At 44.3% G+C, this 11,835-nt stretch overlaps 1 protein-coding gene across 1 annotated transcript; it reads left to right on the forward strand.

Moving 5' to 3' along the window:
- Positions 1-2,658: 2,658 nt before the first annotated feature.
- LOC123427205 (isocitrate dehydrogenase [NADP]-like) lies at positions 2,659-11,604 on the forward strand. The gene is made up of 15 exons (XM_045111196.1): positions 2,659-3,016; positions 3,109-3,152; positions 3,270-3,379; positions 4,315-4,352; positions 5,183-5,260; positions 5,666-5,719; positions 5,805-5,906; positions 6,009-6,094; positions 6,169-6,272; positions 6,733-6,801; positions 6,879-6,994; positions 7,161-7,195; positions 7,279-7,421; positions 7,569-7,691; positions 11,224-11,604. The coding sequence occupies exons 1-15, from the start codon at positions 2,782-2,784 to the stop codon at positions 11,315-11,317; spliced, it is 1,431 nt and encodes a 476-aa protein (XP_044967131.1). The 5' UTR covers positions 2,659-2,781; the 3' UTR covers positions 11,318-11,604.
- The last annotated feature ends 231 nt before the right edge of the window (positions 11,605-11,835 follow it).

Below are 11,835 nucleotides of genomic sequence, written 5' to 3' on the forward strand. Positions count from 1 at the left end.
GGGACTCCGAACAACATTTGGTAACCAACCATATAACTCAAATACGCATAAAACAACGTCGAACCTTAAGTGTACAGACCCTGCGGGTTCGAGAACTATGTAGACATGACCCGAGAGACTCCTTGGTCAATATCCAATAGCGGGACCTGGATGCCCATATTGGATCCTACATATTCTACGAAGATCTTATCGTTTGAACCTCAGTGCCAAGGATTCATATAATCTCGTATGTCATTCCCTTTGTCCTTCGGTATGTTACTTGCCCGAGATTCGATCATCAGTTTTCGCATACCTATTTCAATCTCGTTTACCGGCAAGTCTCTTTACTCGTTCCGTAATACAAGATCCCGCAACTTACACTAAGTCACATTGCTTGCAAGGCTTGTGTGTGATGCTGTATTACCGAGTGGGTCCCGAGATACCTCTCCGTCATACGGAGTGACAAATCCCAGTCTCAATCCATACTAACTCAACTAACACCTTCGAAGATACCTGTAGAGCATCTTTATAGTCACCCAGTTACGTTGCGACGTTTGATACACACAAAGCATTCCTCCGGTGTCAGTGAGTTATATGATCTCATGGTCATAGGAACAAATACTTGACACGCAGAAAACAGTAGCAACAAAATGACACGATCAACATGCTACGTCTATTAGTTTGGGTCTAGTCCATCACATGATTCTCCTAATGATGTGATCCCGTTATCAAGTAACAACACTTGCCTATGGCCAGGAAACCTTGGCCATCTTTGATCAACGAGCTAGTCAACTAGAGGCTTACTAGGGACAGTGTTTTGTCTATGTATCCACACAAGTATTGTGTTTCCAATCAATACAATTATAACATGGATAATAAACGATTATCATGAAGAAAGAAATATAATAATAACTAATTTATTATTGCCTCTAGGGCATATTTCCAACAATGGGTTGTATGAGATCTTTCTTTTGACGCAAGCCCAATGGAAACACACCTAACCCCCACATAGGAGTCTCACAAAGACCATGGGTTAGTACACAAACACGTAATGGACAATGCTTACCATACCATGGGATCACTTGATCCCTCTCGGTACATCTTATACGCTTTGTGTGTTGATCATCTTGATTTACTCTTTGTCTGAGATCTTGATCAACCTAGTGTTTCTATGACCATTCTTTGAATAATACCTTGAATAACATCTTGGTCAACATATAAACTCCTTGAACCCAACAGATGGACTTCAAGAAGTGCCTATGGACAACTCCTATAAATATAACTTAAGGCAACCATTAGTCCATAGGAATTGTCATCAATTACCAAAACCACATATGGAGATATATGCTCTAACATGTTCCGCCTTGTGTGGCTGGATGTGCTTTGGGTGATATGCCCACGCACAAGTAAGCAATAGTGTTGCTTTACCTCGAAACAACTTCTATATTGTACTAGAAGCTAGGAAAAAGAATTTGGCCCCTAGCAATGTGCCATGTCGACGCGTCACATGCTCGGTACGCGGGCTAGTGGGCCGGCATGCCTAACCTGTCCATGGGTAGACCTGGTCAAACAGGGCGTGCTTTCTCGGCCGGCCCAGAAGCACGCCAGCCACGCACGCAACCTGCGAGGCACAACGCACGCTAATCGGGTCGTGCCACAGAAGTGAGCGTAGCTCACTTGGCTAGTGGAGTGGATGTACAACCCAGCCACCCAGGTTCAAGTCCCCACGGGCGCGAATTTGGGTTCTTATTATTTAAAAAAACTCGCTGTGGGGGGTTTCCCTTACATTTTTCCTTCAAAAAAAAATCGGGTCATGCCAGGCACGTAGCCCGCCTCGGACCGTGCCTGGGCCTGAAGGCTTGGCACACGGGCCGATATGGCACGACCCGTTTACAATTTTTATTTTTATTATATATGATATAAAATAACCCAACAACCGAAATCGACCTAAAAACAGCCTAAAAGGCCAAATCCATAGCAGGCCAGCGCGCCTGACGTGCCGACGGATCGACCCATATAGCCTCCGTGCCGTGTCTGGGTCTGGCATGTGGGTCGGCCCGACACGGTCCGGCTAATATTCGTGCATGGGCGGGCCATGCCGTGGCCCATTTGGCCAGATCTAGCCAGGAGCATACCTGGCCAAACGGGTCAGCCTGGCCCGCCACAATCATGCGAGGCACGGCACGGCACGCCTCAGCCCGATTATTAAACGGGCCGTGCCGTGCCGCACCGCGTGCCAAGCAACCAAGCTCAAGCACGGCACGCCCTCTAATCAGACCGACCCGTCGGCACGCGAGGCCCGCTGGCCTGCTAGGATTTTAATATTTTAGGCCGCTATTTGGGCCAATTTCGACCCGTTCGGCTATTATTTGGCAGGTTTTGACATTTTAGGCTGTTTTGGGTTAATATTAATTTATTGAGCTTTATTTTTATCTCATATATATATAAAATAAAAATAAAATAAAAACGTTAAACGGGTCGTGCCGTGCTGGCCCGCGTGTCCAGCCTTCAGGCCCAAACACGGTCTGAGGCGTGCTGCATGCCGGGCCCGGCCCGTGTCGTGCCTGGCCTGCGGGCAGTCGGGCTGGCCAGTCAGGCACGGCCCGTTTGGCCAGATCTGGCCAGGGGGCAGGTTTGCCGTTGCTTGCGCTGCCGTTCGGCTCGACCGTCTCGACCAAGGCCGCGCCAGTCGCACCTCTCCCCCCTCGCCCGCCAGCCGCCGCCGCGCCCACATCGGCGGTCTGTCACGCGCGACGGGAGCTGCCCCCACACCGCTCGATTTCGCAGGCGCGTGGTGGGATTATGCGCCACCTGCTCCTGCCCCGCCGCCTTCTCGCCATGGCTCCCCTCTCCGCTTCCGCCGCGACCAAAGCCCTCCTGCTAAACCCCGCCCGAGGCCGCCTCCCCTCCTCGCTCGCCTGCCTCTCTGCCCCGGGCGGCCGCTCGTTCCGCGCCGCCTCGCTCCGCTGCTATGCCGCGGCCGCGGTCGCCGAGCAGCACCGCATCAAGGTCAACAACCCCATCGTCGAGATGGACGGTGCGTTGCCTCGTCGTCGCACCTCCCCCTTTCTTCCCCATCTTCAGTGGTACTACTAAACATGCGAGTGGGTTGTGTTTATTTTGTTTCAGGTGACGAGATGACGCGCGTAATATGGAAGATGATAAAGGATAAGGTGCGGAATTCTGCTTTGATCTTCGCAGTTTTTTTATAACTAGTGTTGTACTATGGTAGTAGTTAGCGCTAGTTCAGTTTGTTCCCTGATGCGAGTGGATCATGGGGTTGTGTGCAGCTTATCTTCCCGTACCTGGACCTGGATGTCAAGTACTTCGACCTTGGGGTGCTAAACCGGGATGCCACTGATGACAAGGTCACTGTCGAGAGCGCTGAGGCTACTTTGAAGTAAGTGTACCTATCCCCTTTCCCTGTTTCTGCTCTCAGTTATAACATATTTATTCCAACCCCTCATGTCAGTGACTTCTTAGCATTTTGGACGAAGCATGTGAATTCTGCATCTAGCATTCATGTGTCAGATTTTGGAGATATTGCTTAGTAGACTAGCAGCTACAAGTATGGATGATAACCAGGATACTTCTGTGGAAATGAAACGATTCACTTTCAGTAACTAATTTGATTGTGTCGATTTTATATGCCCTATGGCTGTGGCAAACTTTACAGTACCTGATGGATTTTACTTGTCCCTTTTACCACGGATTGGTTCAGCCAATTTTTTTTTTTAAACTTGAATTGGCTCACTCACGTTAAAACAAGCGGCTTAATGAGATCCATTTATTGGATATGTGCCCAATTTATCTCTAACCAACTAACTCCACAGTTCAGCGCAGCAACTGCAGCCTGAACCTTTAGTTGACAAGATTATTTCTTCATATGTACGCCATATGCATGAAGAGATTTTTTCGAGGATGACAATATTGTGCATAATAGCTATGTCACGTTCTCTCAGGTTTCCCCTTCACAGCAAGGTCTTGGATCTTTTGTTCTTTGTTTCCTGCCATTTAGCTTGTGATTTGGGGTTCATCAGTTCATATGCAACAATTTTGTTAGAGAACTTGCATCTTTTTGGTTGACCGTAAATGTTTGCACATCTTTTCATTAAGAGGATAAGCAGAATAAGTTATAACATATCCTTTTCCTGATAGGTTTCCAGGCTAACACCGTTTATTCTTCTACTGTGATGGTAATCATAGTTTTGTTACATAAATTTGCATTTCCTTGTTCAAAGTGTAGCTCTGGAATTTTATATTTTACGTATTTGAAAAGTATGCTCTTACATTCTTTTCTCATCTTTACTGATCTCTTTTCTGTGTTCTCAACAGGTACAATGTTGCTGTTAAGTGTGCTACAATTACTCCTGGTAAGAGTCCTTCAACTTTGATATCCAATATTTATTTTTTCTTGTTTGGTGACAAGATGCAAGCATTTCACGGCTCGATTTGTACATTTATTTTAAGTATTCCTTCAAATAGCTGCGTGCTCCTGGCATATGCCTATCATTACTTATCTGCATTTTTCTTTCTAATCCGCTTGCTTAAAAGAGCTTAAAATATGAGAATGCTGGTCACATATGGTCTGTTACTAGCTTGAGTGTGCTAGAACCACAGTCAGATGTGTTCTGTGCAATTGACTACCTATTGACAAACTGCAAGAAGAAGAACAAAGACGCGATCCAATTTTTAACTATATGTTTGGATTATCCAATCTGTTAATGAATATGGTATCGGTCTTGTTGTTTTGGTTTGCACCATTTCTTACAATGTCACCTTTTTTTCTTGGTGCTGAATTGCTGATCGAGTGATTGTCCCTTATGCTTATGGGCTTCATTTTCAAATACTTATTCACTAAGTTTCCAATGAGATAATCATATATGAATATGGGGCTAATTCTTTTTCTATTGGAAGGTGAATCGAATCCTTTAGTGAAACTTAACCTTCTATGTCTTTTGTTTTGAATTGTTTGCCAGTTACATTTTATGTTACTAACTTAGAGTACCGCATTCGTTAGATGTAAACTCATAAGTGTATTTGTTCGATGTTATTCAACTTTCTTTATGGCCTGAAGAGCATATATGATGAAGTTTGATACGTTGTGCCAATAGTTTGATCGAGTGCATCTGAACACTTTCTAAGAACCTGGACACGTTCTTTTTGTTGGATTAACATTTCTTTTTTCTGTGTTTGTATGCAGATGAAACAAGAGTCAAAGAGTTCAAGCTCAAGTCAATGTGGAGGAGCCCAAATGGCACCATCAGGAACATTCTAAATGGTTTGTTCATCTCTCTCTTTGAGTTGCCTTTGGTGCTTTAGTTAATGGATGAAATAATATGGAACTAAACTGGTAGGCAGTCTACGTTTGTTAGATTGTAATAAGAATTTGCTCATGGTAACAATTGAAAAATTTGGTAGGCTTGACATTTTTGCAGTGTTACAAGTAACTATCAGACTCGATTTGCTTCGGATATATATATCGCAGTAATTTCGTAAACACATATGTCACATGATATTTCCATAGGTTACCACAAGGAACAGCAGTATGAATATTAGTAATATTTTTCGAACACAGAAGTACAGAATATACTTCCAAGAATATACGTTTCACATTTTCCCCTTCACATCGAGCCTGGATCATGACCATTAACTTTTCCTTTCACATTTTCACCATGACACACAGGAACTGTTTTCCGGGAGCCCATCTTATGTAAAAATATTCCACGCATACTTACTGGTAAGGGAAGGAATGTGAAATTATGGTTATCATAGCAAGTAATAAATAAAGTTACCAAATTAAAGGAAGGAACCTTGTTTTGAAGGTTGGAAGAAGCCCATTTGCATAGGAAGACATGCATTTGGAGACCAGTATCGAGCTACCGATATGATTATTAATGGACCTGGGAAGCTTAAGATGGTTTATGGTGAGCTCCATTGGCCCGTCATTTACTTATTCCTTTCTATTAATTCCAAAGCTTGTATTGTACCTTTGTTCATCTATTCCTTTCTTTGCTACTGAAAATCAGTGCCTGATGGAGCTGAGCCGGTGGAGCTAAATGTTTATGATTTTAAAGGGCCTGGAGTCGCATTAGCAATGTATAATGTGGATGAGGTATGATAGCCAACTAAATTTCGTGACTCTATTCTTCTCTTGAGAGCTCTGCTAATTTCTGCTCTTTCCTTTAGTCTATTAGGGCATTTGCTGAGTCATCAATGGCAATGGCACTATCCAAGAAATGGCCTCTTTATCTCAGCACCAAGAACACAATACTAAAAAAATACGACGGCAGGTATCTGGAATGAGCATTATTTACGATACATTTTTTTGTGCCACAGTCATTAAGCACTCTTTTGTTGCAAGGACTACCAACCACTATCGTCTATGCTCTTGTATACATAGTTTCATGCTGCACTTTTAAGTCTTAACTGTGAATGTACCAACATGTTGTCTGGCATTAGTTATCCAGTTGCTAAGGGTTCTCATTGTTGTGCTCCATGAGGTCTTATTGGTAAGTGAAGTGATTATTCTAATAAACTGGAAGAGTGATAAGCATAAGCTACTCTCCTAACCTATATCTTCACTACACTCGTTATCCTTATAATCTCCGATGAACGTGCATACTTGTTTATATATAGCACAAGTGGTTTGTTTTGTTGCTCTGATGACCTTCCGAAAGTATAGCTTTGCAGTTAATCATATTTCTCATACAGAGTCCCAACTTGACACGTACAAATTTGAAATGTCCATAGATTCAAGGACATCTTTCAGGAGGTATATGAAGAGAATTGGAAGGAGAAGTTTGAGGAAAACTCAATATGGTCAGTGCTAATTTATACCAGATTTTGACCACTAAAGTTCTGCTTAAACCGCATTCGATCTTACATGATTCATGCAGGTATGAACATCGGTTGATTGATGACATGGTGGCATATGCTGTGAAAAGCGAGGGTGGATATGTCTGGGCTTGCAAAAACTACGATGGAGATGTTCAAAGTGACTTCCTTGCCCAAGGTTTGCATATGATTACTTCCTGTTCTTGCAACACACCATAATTATGGAGTTATAGATTTTCTGAAACTGCATGGTGATGTTAGCCAATACTATGAATATGTCCTGCTATTCATGTTCTATATTGTTCTATATTCAATCTACTTTTGTTGACGAGTTCTTGTTTCAGGTTTTGGTTCCCTGGGTTTGATGTCATCCGTTCTGGTAAGTCATGCTATTCCTTTTGCTTTTCTGTGTAATATTTTTTATTTTATTTGATCGCTAACTAAACAACTTGTCTTCTTCAGTTATCTTCTGATGGGAAGACATTAGAGGCAGAGGCTGCTCATGGGACTGTCACTAGACATTTCAGGTTACATGAGAAGGGACAGGAGACGAGTACCAATAGCATAGCTTCTATATTTGCTTGGACTCGTGGGCTAGAACATAGGTAACCACATTAGTATTGGTGATGGAATTTTACACTTGAATTAGAAGATCTATTGGATTCTTTTTTTGCTTTTGTTTATAATCAGTTCAAGAGTTTTCACATTCTTTCGTACCTGCCTATGTAGTAACAACTTGTTTATCTGTTTAGAGCAAAGCTGGATAAAAATGATAGGTTGCTGGATTTCACACAGAAGCTTGAAACTGCATGTGTTGAAACAGTGGAATCTGGGAAAATGACAAAGGATCTTGCACTTCTTAGCCATGGCGCCAAGTAAGCTGATTTATGTGTTTCAGAAACTTTGGGTGATATCCTTTCTTGTGGTGGTTACTCATTAGTATGGAAGCACAATAATATTATTATTGTAAGCAATATATTATCTCACAATGACGATAATAATGAAACAGCTAAAAAATACCGTAGTATTTTCTTGAGGATAACTGAGGTAAACAGCAAATTCGTTGCTGTTGCCGTGGACCAAATATTCTGACACGTACCAGAATTTTAACTGCTTGTTCTTCTGCATGGTTTTTAGGCCAAAATCTTCTGCTTGTAAGTAGCACTTTCATTAGCTCATGAGAGAGGGTCAGATAGATTACTGTTATTCCATGTTTTGAATTTGCGAGAAACAGAAGTTCATCAAGAATAATATTGCTCCCCTTTCCAAAACTTATTTCTTTTATCTTGGTGAATGCTCCTGAAACCTTGAGTCCTTTGTTTTATATTTCCCCCATTCGTTTGCAAGGGTTATTTGTTTTGCAATCCTGTTCAAAATTATAAGACATGCATGCATCATTAGTGCTATTTTCTCTTTTTTGCCCTTATTTTATTATTTTTTCTGAAGTATTTATGCATGATTAACCACATAAATTGTTCTCTCTCATTCTTTTCAAAGCACAGGATAATTTAGTCACATTACCCTCCATCAATTACAGTTGACTAAATTACCCTTTCATTTAGTGCTTTGGAAAGATGAGTGAGAATAGTTTGTGTGGTTTGTCATGTGTAAACGCTCAAGAAAATGATGAAATAAACAAACACCAAAAGACAGAAAATAACATTAACTATGAATCCATGCTTTATGATTTTCAAAACGATTGTAGATCAAACGGGCTGTATAGAAAGTAGAAATTTCTTGAACCTACAGTTGTATTCAAAGCACTAAATATTGCGAGAAGTTTCCTAAAACCAACTTCTTGCGTTACTCTTCCGACCCCCCCCCCCCCCCCCCCCCCCCCACACACAATTTAGTACTCCCTCCGTCCCAAAATTCTTGTCTTGGGTTTGTCTGACGAAAAAGGGTTTCCCCCCGTTTTATATTATGTAAAGCAACAACGGAGCACACAACCACTGATACAACAAAAAGACAAAAAAAAGGTAGGCGATAGAGGATACAAGATGCCACCGAACAACAACAGTCCTGACAACCCTAGCAGCTAGGACATCGAGGACCCCGGCAACCCCAGGGCATGCCCCCGAAACACTCAGGCTAATGGAACAACCCGCCTTCGGAGAAAGAGCACAGTCGTCAACTCCCATGTCGTTGCCCGGCCATCCGAGAGCTCGCCCTTGAGCTTGGATGCACTGGGAGAGGAAGGCAACACGCCACCACGCCGGCAAAGCCACTCCGATCAACGCCACCCGCCTCGGGCCACAACCACCTCGGGCAACATTGTCTAGCAGGAACAACTGAAGAAACCGGCAAACTGATCACGCCAAAGCCGCGACCACCACTCACCTGTCCCAAAGGCGGCGTCTTCAGGAAGAAAGCGACGCCAACGCGCCGTCGCCACCCAATCTGAGGGGATTGGGTTTTTCTCCCAGGACAAGGAGAGGGGGCATGGGCTAGGACTCGATACCGACTCCAAGAAGTAAAACAGCGATGGAGCGCCGCCGGCATCGTGGCTGCCGCAACGCGCCAAAGGTTTCCCCATCCGTAGCCCACCCCTGACCAACCACCAAACCAGCCACATGAGGTCGCCGGCAACCGGGTCGGCGTGGGCGGCCAGAAAACGCGGAGGTTGCCGTCTTCATATCCGACCATGGGCACACAAGGCCGCCCATGACCGAGATCCGTGCTCGCCGCCGACTCGCCGTCCACACGGCCAAGTCCAGCGCCCAGAACCATCGGCACCACCTCCCCCCGTCGCGAAGGAGGGGCACCCTCGCCGAAGGAGGCCGCCGCCACCACACTTGCGGCACCAGAACTGGAGGCCCCGCCGCCACGCCACCTGCCCCGCCATCCGCCGGCCACGGCAGGGAAGGCCCCTCGTGGCCCAGGTCGAATGCAGCCCCTGCCACCCACTGGGCCGCCGACGCCAGATCTGGACCGGTGCGGCACCACCACAGACCCGCAGCCGCCGCGCCGCAAGAGCATGTCCGGGGCGCCACGCCGCTAACCACGCGCGCCGCTGCCCAGAGCATCCGCCGCCGCACCGCTGCGCCCCGCGCCAGCCGGGGTAGGGCGAGAGGAGGGGGAACGAGGCCCCGCTGCCGCCGAGGCCAGCCGGGCTTTGCCCGCTGGCCCTTGCCGGTGGTGGCGAGGGGAGGATGAGGAAGGAAGGGGGTCGGAGAGGTGGCGGCTAGGGTTGGGAGGAAGGGGGGCGGAGAGGTGGCGGCTGGGGGGGGGGGGGGGGGTCAAAGACAAGTCCGGTCTTATGTTTGTCTAGGAATGGATGTATCTAAATACTAAAACGTGACTAAATACATTCATATCTAGACAAATCTAAGACAAGAATTTTGGGACGGAGGGAGTATTTACATTGTGGTGGAATCGATAGCACAACCCACTCATGCGGCATTGAACGGTAACTAGTGGAACTTCATAACGGTTGTTCGCGGTTGTAATTGTATCGCTGATGGGTAAGCCTAGCTACACCTGTTGATTCCATTGAATTCCAAAAATGTGGTTATCTAAAACCATGACACAAGAAGTTTAGTTTTATGACACTTTACTTAAACTCGTTGTTCTTTGATAGTTAAAATTGCGGTTTGAAGATTTACTCATAGAAAATGAACTAGGGAGTATACCACATCCTTGTATTTCTGAGCTGTGTGGCATGCCAATCAGTTAAAAAAAATACTCCCTCTGTTCCATAATTTAGTGCATACTCCCTCCGTCCAAAAATAATTGTCCTAAAAATGCATATAATGGATGTATCTATAATTAAAATAAGCCTAGATACATTCATCTCTAGGACAAGTATTTCCGGACGGAGGTAGTATTTTTTTTTAAAGTCAAACCTCATAAATTTTGAGCAACTTTCTGGAGAAATACATTTACATCTAGCATGCCAAACATATATCATTAGATTCATCATAAGACGTAGTTATATACTTCCTCCGTTCCTAAATATAAGTCTTTTAAGCGATTCCAGTATGTGTCTACATACGGAGCAAAATGATTGAATGTACACTTTAAAGTATGTCTATATACATCCATATGTAGTCCACTAGTGAAATCTCTACAAAGACTTATATTTAGGAACGGAGGGAGTAGTTGGTATTGTAGATATGGAATATGCTAGTTTTCTCTATAAACTTGGTCCAAGTTTACAGAGTTTGACTTTTCAGAAAAATCTATACACTACTTTATGGAATAGAGGGAGTATGTGATTTCCCTGTCTTGAAATGCAAGTATCACATTCATTTTTATTTTATTTGGAAGAATCACATTTATTTGCGGCAGTGTTTCAAATGTCTTGCTGCCAATGTTTCTTGCTTCCGCTTTTTGCTGTTTTCTTTCTTTCTTCCTGTTGTTCACATATTAACATGACATTGTGTTCCCCCCTATTGACGTGGCTAGGGTAACAAGGGAGCATTACCTGAGCACCGAGGAATTCATTGATGCTGTCGCTCAGCAGCTGCGGGAAAAGATCCAGATACCATCATCGTTGTAATTTTCACCCATGTGCATATGTTATTTCTAGCTGGAAGAAGCCTATGGGAATGTGGTTGACCTGGTGCATTGGGCACGCATTTTGATTGATACGATGAGATGGAGTATCTGATCCAGTTGCGTCTGTGTCTGGAAGCAGTTTTTGTAAGGCCTAACATTCGATCGTGTTAATAATCTGTCTGCTATATGTGATTCTCCCTTCGGCGTCTGTTTGGGTAAATAATTGTCCATAAGCAGTGAATCCGGACTTTGACCAGACTTCAATATATAGAATCAGCCTTCCGTCCATGCTCCCTTTTGTCACCGCTAAGCGGTGTGTTGTGAAAAGTAGAACCTTTATGTGCTCTTTGATTTGGAATTTTTTGTATCTGCCAAGTAATAAAGAACTTTGGAGGCTGTAAGACCGTTCAAAATTCCAAAACATGTGACTAGCAAAGCGGTATGACTAACCACGGAGGCTCATCGTGCGTCGTCGGTCCATGGCCTGAAGGCAGGGGGATCCGCAGTGGTCGCCGTCAC

Source organism: Hordeum vulgare, chromosome 2H, assembly GCF_904849725.1.
Source record: "Hordeum vulgare subsp. vulgare chromosome 2H, MorexV3_pseudomolecules_assembly, whole genome shotgun sequence".
Taxonomy (NCBI): domain Eukaryota; kingdom Viridiplantae; phylum Streptophyta; class Magnoliopsida; order Poales; family Poaceae; genus Hordeum; species Hordeum vulgare.

What these genes read in the sequence shown, in the direction of transcription:
- LOC123427205 (XM_045111196.1), top strand. Translation starts at nt 2,782, where the DNA reads ATGCGCCACCTGCTCCTGCCCCGCCGCCTTCTCGCCATGGCTCCCCTC. An exon ending in GTGTGCTACAATTACTCCTG is followed by an intron (nt 4,353 to 5,182) that starts GTAAGAGTCCTT and finishes GTTTGTATGCAG; the next exon opens with ATGAAACAAGAGTCAAAGAG. An exon ending in AAGTGACTTCCTTGCCCAAG is followed by an intron (nt 6,995 to 7,160) that starts GTTTGCATATGA and finishes TTCTTGTTTCAG; the next exon opens with GTTTTGGTTCCCTGGGTTTG.